At 41.8% G+C, this 17,346-nt stretch overlaps 1 protein-coding gene across 1 annotated transcript in view; it reads left to right on the forward strand.

Moving 5' to 3' along the window:
* Positions 1 to 17,055, forward strand: part of LOC116997695 (cytosolic phospholipase A2 epsilon-like) — a 33,518-nt gene extending 16,463 nt beyond the window's left edge. Inside the window, exons 7-21 of the mRNA XM_033062772.1 lie at positions 1,495 to 1,537; positions 1,992 to 2,055; positions 5,047 to 5,189; positions 5,344 to 5,433; positions 6,467 to 6,504; positions 8,132 to 8,267; positions 9,348 to 9,484; positions 10,660 to 10,882; positions 11,829 to 11,943; positions 12,723 to 12,860; positions 13,135 to 13,242; positions 13,932 to 14,123; positions 14,582 to 14,751; positions 15,781 to 15,967; positions 16,847 to 17,055. Of these exons, the coding sequence (XP_032918663.1) occupies positions 1,495 to 1,537; positions 1,992 to 2,055; positions 5,047 to 5,189; positions 5,344 to 5,433; positions 6,467 to 6,504; positions 8,132 to 8,267; positions 9,348 to 9,484; positions 10,660 to 10,882; positions 11,829 to 11,943; positions 12,723 to 12,860; positions 13,135 to 13,242; positions 13,932 to 14,123; positions 14,582 to 14,751; positions 15,781 to 15,967; positions 16,847 to 17,055 (1,993 nt within the window). The remainder of the gene's footprint in view (positions 1 to 1,494; positions 1,538 to 1,991; positions 2,056 to 5,046; positions 5,190 to 5,343; positions 5,434 to 6,466; positions 6,505 to 8,131; positions 8,268 to 9,347; positions 9,485 to 10,659; positions 10,883 to 11,828; positions 11,944 to 12,722; positions 12,861 to 13,134; positions 13,243 to 13,931; positions 14,124 to 14,581; positions 14,752 to 15,780; positions 15,968 to 16,846) is intronic.
* The last annotated feature ends 291 nt before the right edge of the window (positions 17,056 to 17,346 follow it).

A 17,346-nucleotide genomic window follows, 5' to 3' on the forward strand; every position in this document is an offset into this window, starting at 1 on the left:
AATACTGCACTTTACTGGATGTTTACCTCCATGAAGTTATATCTTTCTCTGTCTTTGCACTTTCACTTCACCAGGCTATGCAGGCTGAGCTCTTCTAATATCTACCATGCTGTTTCTTGCTTTTCTTGACTTTTTAATGAAGTATTTGAGGATGGTGACACCATATGTCATGTAATGCTACAACTATTTGACTACAAAATAGTAATTAAGTAAAAAAATTCGTGTTTGAAACAAAACTGGAGTGGCTCTTACACACATTTATCTGTATGCAGGTGGAAACATGGAGTATATTTTTACCAATTCCTGACCAATGTTCTTTGAACTCTTTAGAAATATATTTAAAAACAAACATAAAAAATTACAAAATTTTTTAAGATTATAACTGGGGTTTTTTTGAGCAGAGGTGTTTGCTTGAGTTTTGTTGTTGATGTTTTCTTATATTGGAAAGCTTTTCATGAGTTCTGCAGTGCATTTAGCCAGTTCATATTTTTCTCTTCAAGGAAAATACTGACTTGGAAACAAAACTTTAAATTGTTTTGAGCTTTGCAATTTTGAGTGAGTGCGTGTTTATAATGAAATCATGTGTGTTTATAATGAAATCAAATTGTTGTGGAAATTTTCATTACAAGTGGATAATAACAATGTCATTCACCTAATTTTAAAGGAATTGAATTGTTGTGTTTCAGCTGAGATAAAGTACGTACATCAAGTACAGCACTATATGAGACCTCAAAATGTGTAATCCATGGCTTGCAAAGTGTAAATAAACAGCTCATGCTCTCTGCAGCAGGTTGGGGAGTCAGTGCTCAATCCTTGTAAACTTACATATGTATGTATTCCCTTTGGAGTAATCTCAGTTCTTGAGACATTATATGAATTTACATCTGTAATTTAATGAAATGGTAAATTATATCCTTAATGAGACACTGCCTGATTTTTTGGATGGAAAAATATTTTAGAATCTAGAATTTGTTGGCTGCAGTATATAAATTCACCCCTGCCCCTAGATGTGGAAACACATCCACACAAACAGTGATCTATCACAATCTCATGTGGGATTTGCAGATCACTTCAAAGAGGTAAGTACAATTTATCCTGCCATTTTATAAGCTGTGGAAAGCTAAGCAATTGTATTCGTTTTTGAAGTACAAAAACCTTGGTAAAACTGTAATGCTCAAAAGAATCATTGTGGATTTAACAACTGCAGCTGTCCTCAAAATCAGTATGTCTCATACCAGTATTTATTGCGTGGTTTACTGAAGCAAATGTATAAAACCACAGAGCAGAAATCCCGCTTCATATTCTATCAAGAGTGGATGGAAAAAATTGCAACTCAGCTCATCATCTAATCATAAGCTTTAAAGTATTTTTGAGTGAGAATGTTAAAGTCAGAAATGTCAAAGGTCACGTGAGAACTAATGTGTTAACCACAGACTTAAATATTTGTCTGAATTTTCCCACCCATGACATTATCTTCTTTTTCTTTTTTTCCAGTTTGGACTATCCTGATGGCATCATTACAAATGGAGTACTAGTGGTAAGATACATATTTCTTATGTTCTTTCTTGTGTCTGAATAATAAGTGTTCATGTTTCTAATTCTGGAAACTTTGAACTGTGTCCCAAACCCAGTACTGACATCTACTTTCTTCTATAAATTACAGGCTCAGAACTATCAGGAGTTAATGAAGAAGGTGTTACAATGCTCATAAAGTAGTCCCATAGGCTAATACACTAATTATTTTCAATAGGACTCATCTTCTTTGCTTAATTATCTCTTCAAGTTCAAGCAGCTCATGAGTTGTTCCTCTTTACCTCAGTTTTGATAAGAAATGCCATATCACTATTGCCCACGTGTTATCTGAAGACATAGTAATAGATCATAATTGTCTTGCTCATTGATCAACCAGAGGGGTTGGTTGGGAACAGTCTGAATCACTTGCAATGACATTTACACTTCTCTCAATCATCATTCATCCTCTCTTGCTGCAGGCACGTGAGGTTTCCTGTTTGGAGGTTAGAGTGGATACAGGGAAGCTGAAGCAGCAATCCACAAGTGAGGTTATTGCTTCATTAGCCTATTGTTTTTGTGTTGTGATTCAGTCATTATAACAGATGTTGAAAAAAATTAATAATCTGTTGTGCACATTGCTCTATCTGTGTCACATAATACTTAGTTTTGCCATGCCCCACCTTGCAGAAAGATTGCATCTGTCAAAATTCAAGTTTGTCAAGTGTTTAGTTATGAGGCAAATCTTAAACTGATGCAAAAATAGAGCCACATATACTAGACGGAGAAACTTGGGAAAATGAGGTTTGTTCTCTATGTTTATGGTTCAAAACAAATTTCTCTAAGTGGGATCTTTTAAAATTATTTATAACTAGTATGTAGATATCCCATATGTTTGATTTGGGCTTGAGTATGTACAAAGTTTGTGCATATTTAGGGTTCTGAAAGAGACTTTTTTTGGTCCCTTAATAAAAATAATAAACCTAAGTTTAAATGCAAACTTGGAATTTGCAAATTGCAGGAATGTCCTCTGCTACCATAGAACCACCAAAACAGTACTTTGTCCATAAAATATAGCTCTAATAAATACAACAGGATTCTTCACTAGTTTTTAAGTTGATTTAAATGAACAGTAGCTTGTGTAGCGCTGCTCCCGGGGCAAATCTCAAAAACTCATGAATGTTCTGAGTTAATTCTTCACTGGAAAATCAACTTCTATGAAGAAATGACTGAGTTGCATTATAGGAAGTTTCAGACTGAGATGTAACACAGGGAGGAAAGGTTAGTGACCTAAAATGGTATGTCTCTTGGCCCTGATCTTGCAGGAGAACAGCATATGATCCCTCTGTAAACATAAAGGTTTTTCTGTACAAGAAACAGAGCCTTCAGGCTGTTTCACTTTTGGTGACATGAGGGCACATGCCAAGCAGTCTGATTGAGTTTTGGGTTTACAGAATTATTTGACTGTTAGTCTTAATATTATAAAATGTACAGTAATTTCACGAATACAAGCCGCACCAATTTGACCAAAATTTTGGTGGAAACCCGGAAGTGCGGCTAATATTCCGGGGCGGCTAATCTATTAACAAAATTCTAAAAGCTGCCAACACGGAAGTGAGAGCCCGCGGCAGCCCCAAGCCAAGCTGGAGCCCGGCCGGCCCCGGCAGAGGTGGGAAAGCCTGGCAGAGGCGGGGCCAGCAGTGTGGGGGGCGGGCGGCAGAGCCTGAGCCAGCAGGGCGGGGCAGGGAGGGCGGCAGAGCCTGAGCCAGCAGGGCGGGGGAGCCCGGGAGAACTGGGGCTAGCAGCGCAGGGGAGCATGGCAGAAGCAGGAAGGCCGGCGGGTGGGGCTGCCTGGCAGCGGGGGAAGCCCAGCAAATGGGGGCCAGCAGCGTGGGGGAGCCCGGCGGTGCGGGGGCCTGCAGTGCCGGCCAGGGCGAGGAAACGCGGCGGCGGTGCAGACGGGAGGGGGCGGCCGGCGAGCCTGGTGGCGGCGGTGGCAGCCCTGCCGGCGGGGCGAGCGAAAGCGGCGCTCGCGAAAGCGCCGCCGCGAGCCGCGAACCGCGAAAGCGCCGCCGCGAGCCGCGAACCGCGAGCCGCGAGCCGCGAGCCGCGAGCCGCGAGCCGCGAGCCGCGAGCCGCGAGCCGCGAGCCGCGAGCCGCGAGCCGCGAACCGCGAGCCGCGAGCCGCGAGCCGCGAGCCGCGAGCCGCGAGCCGCGAGCCGCGAGCCGCGAGCCGCGAGCCGCGAGCCGCGAGCCGCGAGCCGCGAGCCGCGAACCGCGAGCCGCGAACCGCGAGCCGCGAAAGCGCCGCCGCGAGCCGCGAACCGCGAGCCGCGAGGCGCGAGCCGCGAACCGCGAGCCGCGAGCCGCGAGCCGCGAACCGCGAGCCGCGAGCCGCGAGCCGCGAGCCGCGAAAGCGCCGCCGCGAGCCGCGAGCCGCGAACCGCGAGCCGCGAACCGCGAGCCGCGAACCGCGAGCCGCGAAAGCGCCGCCGCGAACCGCGAGCCGCGAGCCGCGAAAGCGCCGCCGCGAGCCGCGAACCGCGAGCCGCGAGGCGCGAGCCGCGAACCGCGAGCCGCGAGGCGCGAGCCGCGAACCGCGAGCCGCGAGCCGCGAACCGCGAGCCGCGAACCGCGAGCCGCGAACCGCGAGCCGCGAACCGCGAGCCGCGAACCGCGAGCCGCGAAAGCGCCGCCGCGAGCCGCGAAAGCGCCGCGGGGCGGGCGCGGCGCTCGCGAGGCGCGGCGCGGGGCGAGCGAAAGCGGCAGCGGGGCGGACGGCGAGCCCGGCGGCGGCAGCCCTGCCAGCCGGGCGAGCGAACGCGGCAGCGGGGCGGTGCTGACGGGAGAGGGGGGCCAGCGAGCCCGGCGGCGGCGGCAGCACCACCCGGCCAGCCCCGCCGAGCCGTGGCGCTGAGCTGGGCCACCCGGCCCCGTCGGCAACCATGAGCGGGCCGAGCCTGCCTGGCCCCGCCCCGAGCCAGTAAAGCCCGCTATGCCGCGATCCTCTTACTAATTGGCCAATTTGTGAAAGCTGCGCACGGATTCTCGCGACGAACGAAAGTGCGGCTAATATTCGGGGTGCGGCTTATCTATTGACAAAGACAGCAACATTGTCGAGGCACCGGGGGTGCGGCTTATAATCCGTGCGGCTTGTATTCGTGAAACTACTGTATACTATGAACCAGAACAGACTGGCATCAAATAAATTACTTTCATGCAACATGAATAATCCAAAATTCTTTTAAACCTACACTCCTTTAAATCCAAATATTGGTTTAATTAATTCATGGAAAGCATCTAACAAATAGCAAGCTATAGTATGAATTCTGTACATTGATTATTTATATAGATTCACCAAGATATTTTAGATCAGTTTTCAAATCTGTTTTGGCCACCTGAAGTCTACTTAGTCATTATGGTGTAAAAAAAATCCAACAACAAATGTGCAGAATAGTTGCAGGTTGGGGTTTTTTTTATTAATTATGTGTGTTTGTAATAGTTAAAATTCTACTTGTTCCTTGCTTCTCTGTTTAGACCCAGAGCTTACATTTACTGTGAAAGGATCACATGAAGGAAACCAGAAGATTTTGCTGGACTCTGGCCCCAGCCTTCATATAATCATATTTCACTGCATCATAAATGACCAGACAAGACTGGATATCCTGTTACCAGAAGAGGTAAATTCTTCTGTCTGTTATTATTAACCCAAATGAAATTAGAACAAGAGATTAATAGAACCAGTAAACTGAACTAACCTTCTTAGTGGAGAATTTCTAGAAATGATAAACCTTTCATGTGTTGATACCAAATTGCTTTTTGCTTTTTTTTCAGCTGGCTGATGGAAATGAAACAGAGAAATCTGGGGTCCTTTCTTTCCCCCTGAATTCACTCCCTCTGCAGAAGGAAATAATACTAGAAGAGGTGAGTGCTGTGAACTTTTTGAAATCTGTATTTCAAAACGTACAGTAATTTCACGACTATAAGGCGCACCCTTTTGACTAAATTTTGACCCAAACCCTGAAGTGCGCCTTAAAGTCTGGTGTGCCTTATATATGGACAAAGTTCAGAAATTTGCCAGCCCAGAAGTGTGAGCCATGAGCCACGGGGGAAGCCAGCAGGGCTGCCAGGTGCAGGCAGCCCACGGCACCGCTTCTGCCGGGTGGAGGTGGGGCCTTGGCCAGCAACCACGCAGGGGGAGCAGGTGGCGGATCCTCGCTGCAAAAAAAAGTGCTCCTTATAGTCCAGTGCGCCTTATACATGGGCAAAAGTTTGGAAATTTGCTGACACCCAGAAGTGCGCCTTATAATCTGGTGTGCCTTATAGTCGTGAAACTACTGTATTTAATATTGTCCCACTAGAAATAAAATTACCAAGTAACCAAAATCACTGTATAAAATTGAACAGCTATTCATTAGAAATATTAAAAAAAAATAAGATTGCCATATTCACTTGTTATGAAGAATGTGTTTATAATAATTTTAATAATAGAAAAGTCCTTGCAGACCTGGATCCCAGAATTAAGGGGTTTCAAGGCACAGAACATGGCTGTCAAATGCACATCCATTCAAAACCACTTTTTTTTCATATTGGGGCAATACTGGCTAAGAACTGAGAAAAGACCCATCCAGATTATGAACTGATATTGGGGGTCCTTTTGTGTGTATTTGTTTTAAATTTTATTTTAATAAAGTAACTTTTCTCATTCTTGTTGCCCCTTCTAAGTGTGCAGACTGGGAAGTGGTGTAAATATGCAAACTTGTGGCACACTACCTGCTCCAAACACACAGGCTTATTAGGGAAGAGAAAATTTGATTGCAGGGCAGGGAGTGAGGCTTCGGTTAATTGTATAAAAATAATGTCCTCCACCTCTCTTAGTCTGAGCATTGCCCAAGGTTGAAGGAAATAAATGTTTTAAAATTTGGTAGTAATTAGCTTTACCTTTCTCATTTTCCAGGATAACTCATTTCACTTGTGCTTGACAGCGAGAAAATGGTAAGATAAGCTCTTTTTGTCCTGTCATCCAGGACTTCTGTGAACTAGTTATGTAGGCTTGTTCTGTGATAGGTGCAGAGTTGAACACTCACTGCGTGAGTGCAGTGTGTGGTGCTCATGTGGTGCCTGAGGTAAGTGCAAGTCTGCGGCAGCTACAGGAATGTCCAGTTCAGCATCAATCTCTGAGCCTTCATTCAGAGTAAATTAATCTGCTTTATGCCTGTGATTCTCACATAGGAATAGTACTCTACTATTCACATATTAATTTTATTTTCCATTTATGCCAATAGTCAGATCTGCACCATGACTGAAATAACCTCTACCAGTCTTTAACTTTGCCAAATCACCAAAACAAGTGTAGGATAGTCTGGCTTCTGCCCCTTCTGCTTCACTGAGTGGAATGGTAGCTGAGACCTGACCAGCTGCACTTCTGCCAACCCACCTGCAGGGACAGAACTGCACACTGATAGGTAAAATTGAAGACAATGACATTTTATGGTGCAGCTGAAAGCTTCCTGTGGTTCACAGCACCCTCACATGCAGAAGGAAAGCAAGGTGGATTTTCACAGCACAAGAACTTTGTGTAAATGGAGAGCTACCTGTACAACCTCAGCCCATAACAAAATACATTTACATGTAAATTTAACAGACACAGATATAGAAAGAAAGCAGGAAAAATGTTAATCTACTGCTAAAAGAGTTGCTTGGTTTTTTTAAAGTTAAATCATTTGACATTATTCTGTTTTCAAAATTATACTGTGTCATAAATCAAATTTGCTGGAGAAGAGTAATTAGTAGCATTAATCCTTGAAACATTCATATTTGTAAAAGAGTGGTGAAACTTACTTTCAAGACTGTGTTTGCAGCCACCAGAGGGTGATCTGACCCAGAAGATTTGGTCAATATTTAGTGTTCTTCCCAGTAAAAAGTGCATTTATGTTGCTGTAGGCACATAACATTAGTTGTAGTTTGATTGAGTTTGCAACTTTTTTCTTGAATTTTTTTTGCGTGTGCTTCACACTTCTCGAGGGACAAAATTCCCTGTGTATGCACACGTGAAAAAAAGTGATGGATATTCTTGTATATTTGCAGAATGAAGATTGCAAATACTTATCCAGGAATATGTTCTGGACACAGGTGAAGGGTTGGATTTCCCGAAACAGAGGCTGAGCAGGGGATGACACTTGCTCTGCATTTCAGGTTTCATCACATAACTCATTAGAGCCCTCACTTTAAAGGCTGTTAGTGGATTGTCAAAATCTGAGAAAAAGTGATGATATCATCACTTGAGTTCTCCAGGATGTCATAGCAATTAACAGGAATGGATACAGAAAAAGTACTTCTGAAATTACTCCTTTTGGTGATCTTTACCTGACTTGTGTGTCTTGTCTTTTTTTCCATGTTCCCAATAGATTTAAAGTATCTTGGAAACTCCTCTTCATCCTCACTGCTATTTCTTTCTGGCAGTAGAAATGTTTTCTTTTTGTTTTTCTTCTTTCCTTTATCAATAAGCAGACTTAGAAATAACTTGCTTTGCAGATGACTTATTTTTTTGTTACCTGCCCTACAGATCCTGGAGTCAGCTGTAATTGATGTGTGCATTGATTTGTCCCATTGTCTGTTCCAGCTCAGGAGACCTGGATGTACGCTTGGGCTTCAGCCTGTGCACGGAGGAGCAGAACTTCCTGCGGAAAAGGAAGAAATATGTTGCTGCTGCTCTGAAAAAGATTCTTAATTTGGAGGAGGATCTGAAGGAGCATGAGGCAAGCCAACTCAGTCCCTGGTAGCAACTGCTCTCGGCAGACCAGTGCCTGGCTCATAAATTCAAACAACAAATAAAATCCCAGCTTAATTAGCCCTGCTGGTGTGGGCCAGGCTTGGTCACCTAGGGCAAGGCACAGGCAAGAGAAACAGTGACCTGTTAATGTGGCAGTACTGGGGAGGCAGGATAATGTCTTTATAGACCCTAAAATTTCTCAACAGCTCCTCAAACAGTCCATTCCTGTTTATTCTGGGTGTTGCTCATGGGTCTCAGGAGCAAAATTTATATTGAGCAGACATGGAACAGCTGGCTGCCTGTGAAACAGGGGAGGAAGAACATATATGTTCTCATTTTTCTATGCTTTTGTTTTTTTCATAGAGCAGGAGAATTATTTTCTTCATGCTCTATTCATTGACTTTGGAACACAGATTCCTTTAAGAAATTAGAAGCTAATACGTGAAAGTTATAAATAGATGTTTTCCATGGGGCGTGTAAGCATCCACACTCTGGATGCTAACGGAAGCAAAGGGTGTACTAGATCAGGAAAAGATTAGGAGAAGAATAGTCTGTCTCTTCAATTACACTTGGATCATGAAGGGGGAAGCCCTATCAATGACTGTGCTTCAGGACATAAAGTAATTAGTGGCCTGGGGCCAGGAAGGCTTTGGCTATTGTGTAGTCTGGCTGATTACAGGGTTCTGTGCATTCCTCTGTGGCACTGGTCATTGTTAGAGGCAGAATCACGGATCCCTAATCTGCTCCGGTGTGGTAAATCCTGTATTTTCTATGACTGGCTTCTAATAATACACTTTGAGAAAAATTCCAGGGTGATGAGGTTCATTTCCAGTTGTTTGTTAGGTAAACAGCTTTGCAGCCCATCTGAGCGGGTAAGGAATGAGCCTTCCTCCTAGCAGCAGTCAGGGGTGGCAAACAAGCCTGCAACAATCACATCCTTTCCATGCCAAGTAGCATCCCTGCTTGTACCCATGCCTGCAAGCTGTTACCTGATTTCCACAGCAAGGGCTGTTTGTGTCTAATCTCTGCACGGCTTCTGCTCCTTCTGCCTTGCTGTGTTGAGCAGGTGCCAGTGGTGGCCATCACAACCACCGGGGGAGGAACGCGATCACTCACGGCGATGTACGGCAGCCTGCTGGGCCTCCAGAAGCTCAACCTGCTGGACTGCATTTCCTACATCGGGGGTTTATCGGGCACCACATGGTGAGGATGACCCAAGCGAGGTTTATGAGTTCTCTGCTCCGTACTGTTGACTCTGTACAACGCCATTGGCTTACATGGCACTTAGCAAAGCAAAAGCATTTCCATTCTCCCCACAATCTACTCTCTGTCCACCTGGAGCAAAGGAACAAAACATACTGAGTAAGAGATCAATTACCACACTCATCAGCTGCTTTTGTCACCACACTCAGTCTATGCCTGATATCTTCATCTAAATGCTTTATTCCCTTTTCATATTTTATCAGTTATACCTTAGACTAAATGCAATGAATTTGTCTTTAGACTGGAAATTGAAGAAAGATGGGAAGAAGAATTTATGCCTGCCATTTGCTGGTTATTCTCACTTCCATTTTGGATTTACAGTGCATCTCTGTCTGGTAAAAGATGTATTTGGGGCTAGAGGAATTAATATTGTCACAGAAAGTCCAACAAATGGTATCAAGTTACTGACCTTGTTGAGACTGCAGATATGGTGGCTTGTGAAGTGCTCTCTTCTCCCAGTGGGCATAGAGCAGATGATATCATACATAAAATAACTGAAGTATTTAATCAAGTAGGTTCGAGGTACCCCCGCTCCTCTACACCTCTTTGGAAGTGGAGAATTTTTTTTTTACAGAGTTATGTGTCACTTTATGTAAGTCCAAACTTCAATGGTAGGTTTTCCTTTTACTTCTCAGTATGTATGTGAAGGTTTGAATGTACCTGCCTGTGTTATGATTTCAAGGGTACAAGTAAGAATGGTCATACAAGGACATGCCCAAAAGTTCTTAGTTTTCTTACTGGCACAAACTGTTAGCAGATACATGGAAACAAATGCAGGACTAGAGCAGAGTAGTAGTGACTGCTTCCTCAAATACTCCCCAACTTCCAAGAAATAGATTTGATGAATACTTGTGGAACCTTTGAATTTAGTAGCCTTGGGTCTTGGTTTCTTTTCTCCCATGAATTTCAAGACAGTTTTTGAGCCCATTTTATCACATCCAAACCAGGAAATCTTTGAGGTTTTGTTTGCTCCTGAGAGTGTTTTAAGTGTGTTTACTTTTAAGTTGTGAAGCCTATAAGAATTAAGAAACAGGCAAACAAGTTGCATTTATGTTTTCTGAAAGCAAACCACAACCTTACTCCTCTTTCATTATTTTCTACTAATATTTCTTCAGGACCATGGCAAACTTATATGAAGATGCTAATTGGTCACAAAAATATCTGGAGGATCCAATCAAGGAAGCTCGCAAGCAAGTAACCAAATCCAAGATCTGCTGTTTTTCTTTGGATTGTCTGAAGTACTATTATAATGACCTGATGGAGAGGTCTAAAGAAGGACATAACACTTCCTTCATAGACCTTTGGGGTCTCGTAATTGAATCCATGCTACATGATAAGGTATTGCTCCTTTCTTCCACATAATGCTGAGCTTCTATAGCTAGCGGAGAAGGAAATAAATCCTGGGATGCCATTCAGTAGTACTAATGCAAATAATTAGTTCAGCAGTTGATTAAATATTATATATTCAGATTATTAAAACACTGCTCTAGATTTAAAGAGAGGTTGACCTTGAACTGAAGGAGCCATGTCATAACAGTCAAAGGTGCTCTTTCTCCTTAAAGAAAGAAGTACCCTGAGAAAAAAATATTTTGAATTCTAAATTAATAATTTTGGACATAAAATATTCTGACTAGAAGAGACACATAAAAGTTTGAAATAATTTATTTCTCTAGCATAAATGAAGATAAGCATTTATAACGTGACCTAGGTATAGACTGCATATGGAGATGGTTCACATGGTGAGAAAGACCATTTTCTAAATATGATAGCAAGTTTTAAGAAACGTTATTAATTTAAAAATAGTGTATCTTAAGCAGTTTCCTTCTGGTTTAAGTTTATACAATGAAGTTTTAAATTGTCATGCAGAATAGAATATATTCTTGAATAGGCATATTTTCGCAAAATACCTTAAAAGTATGATCAATTCTTTGCTAAGACCCAGCCAACAAAAGCATTTTACTTTTCACTTAGCTGCATGATTTTTCCTGGTTTTTTTTGGTGGGTTTTGTCTTTTCTTTTTTTTTTTTTCCTTGCTGAATCTACAATTAACTTCTCTGCATATCTCAAAATCTGAGAGCCCATGTAGAGTGTAGCTGCTTCTTGTGAGATGCTTGCTGGGTTTGGAATAAATATCCTATGGTAGTTATTTTGGAGCAATCCAGTTACCTGGGAATGGAAAGGAGAACTTGGATGAGGCTGGATAGGGCTGATAATTCACATGGTATTATTTGAAGTGCAAATTGTTCTTCACCTCATTCAATTCACCCTTTTTAATCAAAACCAGAAAGATGAGCATAGACTCTCGGACCAGCGACAGGCGGTGGATAATGGCCAGAACCCACTGCCCATCTATGTGGCCATCAACCTCAAGTCCAACTATAGTGCCCAGGCTTTCAGAGGTAATGGTTGTGATTTAGATTTCTTAAAACATTTATAATTTAAATGGTCTAAACCAAGATGATATGCATATAATCAGTGTTATTTATACAATAGTCTTTTCGTTTTAATTGCAAATAAAACCCAAAATAAGTAATTAAATTTTCAGGTAATAGTGACCAAAACAAAATAAAAATCCAAATATGTTTAGTGTTTAGAATTTTTGTTCTTTATTTTGCTAAAAATAGAAACATAATTATACCACAGAGGATGTCAAAGCCACAGTTTATCCTGTCACAAAAACCTTGTAATGAAACAAATTATTATAATGGCTCCACATGGTCTTATTTTGAACAGTTAAAGAAAAAACTTTGAATGTTGGGGTCCAATGTCAGGAAAATCACTATTTCTTCTACTATTAGTTTTCACAGTATTTGTTTAACATGAGCAGCTAAGTACATGACACCAAGTGAATGCTAAGCTCTCTGTCACTAGAGCCCTAAAGGAAACAGGTCATGCATGAGCAACGCATACTTTGGGGTAAGATAAACTCTATTAAGGGAATGCCTGTGGTTTCATGCAGACCAGGGCTTTCTTCTGGAGGTTGCTGTATCACAGCCTGGGACTGCCCTGCCACGGTGTGGAAGGACCTGATGGCATCAGCACTGCTGGCAATGCCGACACAGCCATGGCTGGTGAATGACTGCTGTGAACTAATTTATTGTTTACTTCCTGGAACTCTTCTGTTTACTATTATCTAACATGTTATTGCTTTTTCATGGTCTGGCTGCTGTTGCCATAGAGTGGCTGGAGTTCACTCCTTATGAAGTTGGTCTGCTGAAATATGGAGCATCTATTCGCGCAGAACACTTTGGAAGCCAGTTCTTTATGGGAAGGTTGGTGAAGAAGCTCTCAGAGACTCGGATCTGCTATATGCAAGGTGACTATTGCCTTGGGGAAAGGTGGTCTGCTGGAGAGACAGCTGGTATGGGCAAGCACACGGTCTGTGGTGGACAGCACTGGGAAGACACCAGCAGACGGGTTAAGCAGGTGTGAGTTTACATTAGCAAGGACACACTTATGAAGGATGCCCACAAAGGGATCCATACAGACAGAAAGGAAGTACCCATTGGGAGGAACTGAAGGTACGTATCAATTAAGATTCTTCTGAGGCCACTCCATCAATCAGCATCTATTCCTCTTTCATGTTACAGGCATGTGGAGTAGCATATTTTCCATAGATGTGATGTATGTCTGGAATTTGGCTGCTGATTCAGAAGATTTCTGGTGCAGATGGACCCGAGACAGAGTAAAAGATATTGGTAAAATTTTATTTTTTTTGCACCACTGGAATATATTGCTAATATTCTGTCAAGATTACTAATGCATAAAGAAATGCTGTCAAAGAGAGCAAAAGAGGAGGAAAGAAAAGCAAATATGTCAACTAAGAAATTTTTTTTGCCTGATTTAAAACTAAATTGTGCCTCTTTGGAAAAGCTTTATAAAAACTGTACCTTTTTCTGAAGGTTATACAGACACAAACCCAGTCTCTATCAGACATATAAAAGTTGTATGAAAAACACATCTAAAGACTGTTAAATTAGGATATGAACCTGCAGTGACTGGTCTCCTAACTTAGTTGATGTTGCTGCTGGGTGACACTGATATGCATTCTGAAGGTGTCCTATTGACAGGCCTCCTGTACATTTTGGGACTGTTCTCTTTCCTCCACCACATGCTGCAGTAGAGGTGGGCATCATTTGTGGAAGCTTAGAGTGGAAGGTGGTGCTTACTGCCTGGCAACCTGCTGCCTGCAGGTAGCTGGTCATTTAATTCACTGTCTAATGCAGAATTTTATTTGGCATAGACCTTAAGGGTTTATAACTGTGTTTGATCTACCTTTGGAGTGAGGGATGATGGTACCTGTCATTATTAGTCACTCCATTTTTAAAAATATTGACAATTTCATAAAACTATCCTAAACTTAAATTTTCTTCTTTCCATATTGCAGCAGAAGAGCCCTTTCTGTCTGTGAATCCCTATGAAGTAGACACATGTCTATTCACCCCCTCGAGTGTCCTCTCCTCTACTCTCCGAGATGTCTTAACAGGACGTCCAACCATTGCACAGTATCCCAATTTCATCAGAGGCTTCCAACTGCACAATAAGTACCTGGAGAGTGAGGGATTTTCTACCTGGAAAGGCACAGTAAACCAGCATTTTTTTCAGTAATATTCTAAGAAGGTTTAGGTTTTGTAACTCACTTAGGATTTCCAACAAAGAGGAAGAGACGAGACTGAGTTCTGAAATGCCACCTCTCCCTTTACAAATGGAAAACGTGGAATCTGGATTTGAATAGCATTTCAGTTTTTGGTTGGGGGTGTTGGAGGGTGAAATTCTATCTGGTTGTCTGGGTATTGTGTTCCTGTGGATAAAGTGAGCTCAGCCTAAGGCAGCAGGAGAGATCTCCCCTCTAGGGCTAAAGCAGCCTGCGGTGCCTAGGAAGGAGAGAAGGAAGAAGCAGCACCCTGTCACTTACTCCTGTAAATAAGTACAGATAGAGTGAGAGCAAAACTCTCAATTCTTTGTTCTTTACCTTCTTTCAGAGGAGAAATCAATCATGTGTTTTATTTGTTGTAATGAGAAATAATTGTGTTTCAGACACAGTGATAGACTCCCTCCCAAATAAACTGATGGAAACAGCAGACGATGAGCTCTCCCTGGTTGATACTGGCTTTTTCATTAATACCAGCTACCCACCACTTCTGAGATCAAAGAGGGAGGTCGACGTGATCCTGCATCTAAATTACAGCGGAGGGTCCCAAACACTGGTAAGAAAAGGCATGATATCTGAGATCTTTTTCCTTCATGGTCTTTTGGTCTCTAGCACTTGTTAGGTAAACCTCCTAACTTTTCAGTACTGGAATGAGAATTAGATTATTAGTATCATCTAATTTATTATTTAAATCATTAGGTAATTTATTTCTCAGTAACTAAGAAGGATATTAGAAGATGATGATGGATATAGGCATTTTAAAATCATCAAGGCCTTCACTGTGGTGGATCCAAGAGTTTTGAAAAACTGATGGATTATATTCTGGATTATATTATAAACTGATGGATTGTTCTGAAATTCTGCTACTGATTTTGGTTATCCTTGTACTGAATAAATTACAAAGGCAATGAAAAGTCCTTACAATATTTTAACAGTCTAAATGAGAGCACTTGTGTCTTGGCTTTTATATCTCATACCGATCTTAGGGAAACTGAGTGGCTAATGCCAGACAGATTAATAATTAAAAATAATATAATTAGTGTTGCATAGATAATGATAATATAAAAATAAACATAGGTTTATAGTAAACATAGGTGTTGAAGTTCTTTTTTTAAATGAGGTCATAAGACATGTTGATAAGTATTTGTTTATAGGGAGTCATTATTAAGCAACACCAATTATGCAGAGGACAGAACAACTGGGAAAGTGATGAATTATTAAGAAGTCAAGACAATGCTGCAGAGTAATCTGGACTGATGTGTTCTTTCTCCATTTTTGCAGTTTCTTTGCCTTCCTCTTCTGGACCTATTTCAATGGAATTATAAAATTAGACCTGTGCCTTTTGGATTAATTTTCAAGTTCAGAGAAAGGGACTGTTTTCTTGTTTTGCCTAAAGCAATGTGGAAAATAAGCTACAATGTCTGGTGTGGTTATGATAGTTTCCATCTGAAATTTAATATCTTGCCAGAGGAAGACTCAAACCTTAGAATATCCTGTTAGCTGCTGCAGTTTGAAATATCCAGGTCTCTGGATAATTTTTGATTGTTTGTAATCATTTTATATTTATCCTTTTTCATTCATCCAGCCTCTGGATCAGATTGCAAAGTACTTCTCAGAGCAAGAAATTCCATTTCCCAAAATTGAGATAAGTGAGGAAGACCGGGAAAACTTGAAGGAGTGCTATGTGTTTGAAGAGGCTGACAGTCCAAAAGCTCCAACAGTGCTTTTTTTCCCCCTAGTAAATGACACCTTCAAGAAATACAAAGCTCCTGGTGAGTCATCTGTGATAACAATTTTAATAAAAAGTTGTTTTCTTAGTGAATTCTTTCCATTTCATATCTAATGTCTCACTGCCGTCTCTGACCTTTCCAATGCCAGCATGGGTCTCATCACTGACAAAAATAAGTGGTCTGTGTCAGTATGTCTGAATTATATGAACTCCAGAATCTTTCTTAAAGCACTTGAGATGAATACAGGCACTCATTTCACAAGAACTACTAGAGACAGTATGAAAGCAAAAATTTCAAAACTTCTACACCATGAGGAGTAGGTTCTCAACACAAGATGTTTTACTCTACACACATCACATATGGACTTGTCATTCACTGGTGCTTACAAACAAAGATGAGGGAAAACATTCTGCTGGTTTTGGTGTGAAGCTCCCTCATTCAAGTTTTTTTCACATACTTAAAAGTAATCTCCCAGACTAAAGCTTGAGTGGACAGAGGTCTTTGTTTTTAATTGAATGATGTCCTCTGAGTGCAATAATTTCTCCTGAACTATCAGTGAGGTGGCTATTATTTTATCTAATACAAGAGTATCTGGTTTCCTTTTTGCTTGTGCCTTTCTAGTTTGGGTAAAAAAGACTATGTTGTCCTAGCAGTGGTCAAGCATTGCTGCTGCTAATGTTCTACCTTCAGGCTGTTTGTGTGATGTAAATGTCAAATGATGTAAAATCATATTTGGATAGAGGCTTGATCCAGATGCTAAAGAATACAGTGCTACTAGCACAGTACTTTTACTTGCCTCTGGCAAATTATATCTTTCCTTCCAAGTCTCCCTTTTCTACCTGTAATTATGTAAATATTGATAGGAGCCACATACTGCATTAAAACCTTATTGGTGCATCTCCCTGTGATTTGTCCCCTTAGGTGTGGAAAGGAGTCCTGAAGAGATGGCTGAAGGCAAAGTTGATGTCTCCAGCATCCTCTCCCCATTTACAACAAGAGAGGTGTGTTTCAGTGAGGAGAATTTTGACAAACTGGTGAAACTGACTGATTACAATGTCCTGAACAATGAGAAGTTGATTATTCAGGCCTTGCGCTTGGCAGTGGCACGGAGGAAGCAGCGGAATTATTAATTGCCACACACGATCTTCAGCCTGTCATGTGATGTTTCTTGGGCTGTCGGTGGTTTGGTGAGGTCAAAGCGTTTGATTCTTACCAGTGATCCTTGCAGTGGAAATCACATCGTCCTAAGGACATTCTGGACTCTACCCTGTTTACATGGCTCTTCAGACAAACAGATTGGAATTTACCAGTGGTTTAATCCAAAACAAACTTCAAAGAAGCAAATTTGCTTTTAGTTTTGTTACCAAGCTACTTTACTAATTGTTATATATATTCAATATAAATTATTATAATGTTGTGGA

This window comes from Catharus ustulatus, chromosome 6 (assembly GCF_009819885.2).
Source record: "Catharus ustulatus isolate bCatUst1 chromosome 6, bCatUst1.pri.v2, whole genome shotgun sequence".
NCBI classification, from domain to species: Eukaryota; Metazoa; Chordata; class Aves; order Passeriformes; family Turdidae; genus Catharus; species Catharus ustulatus.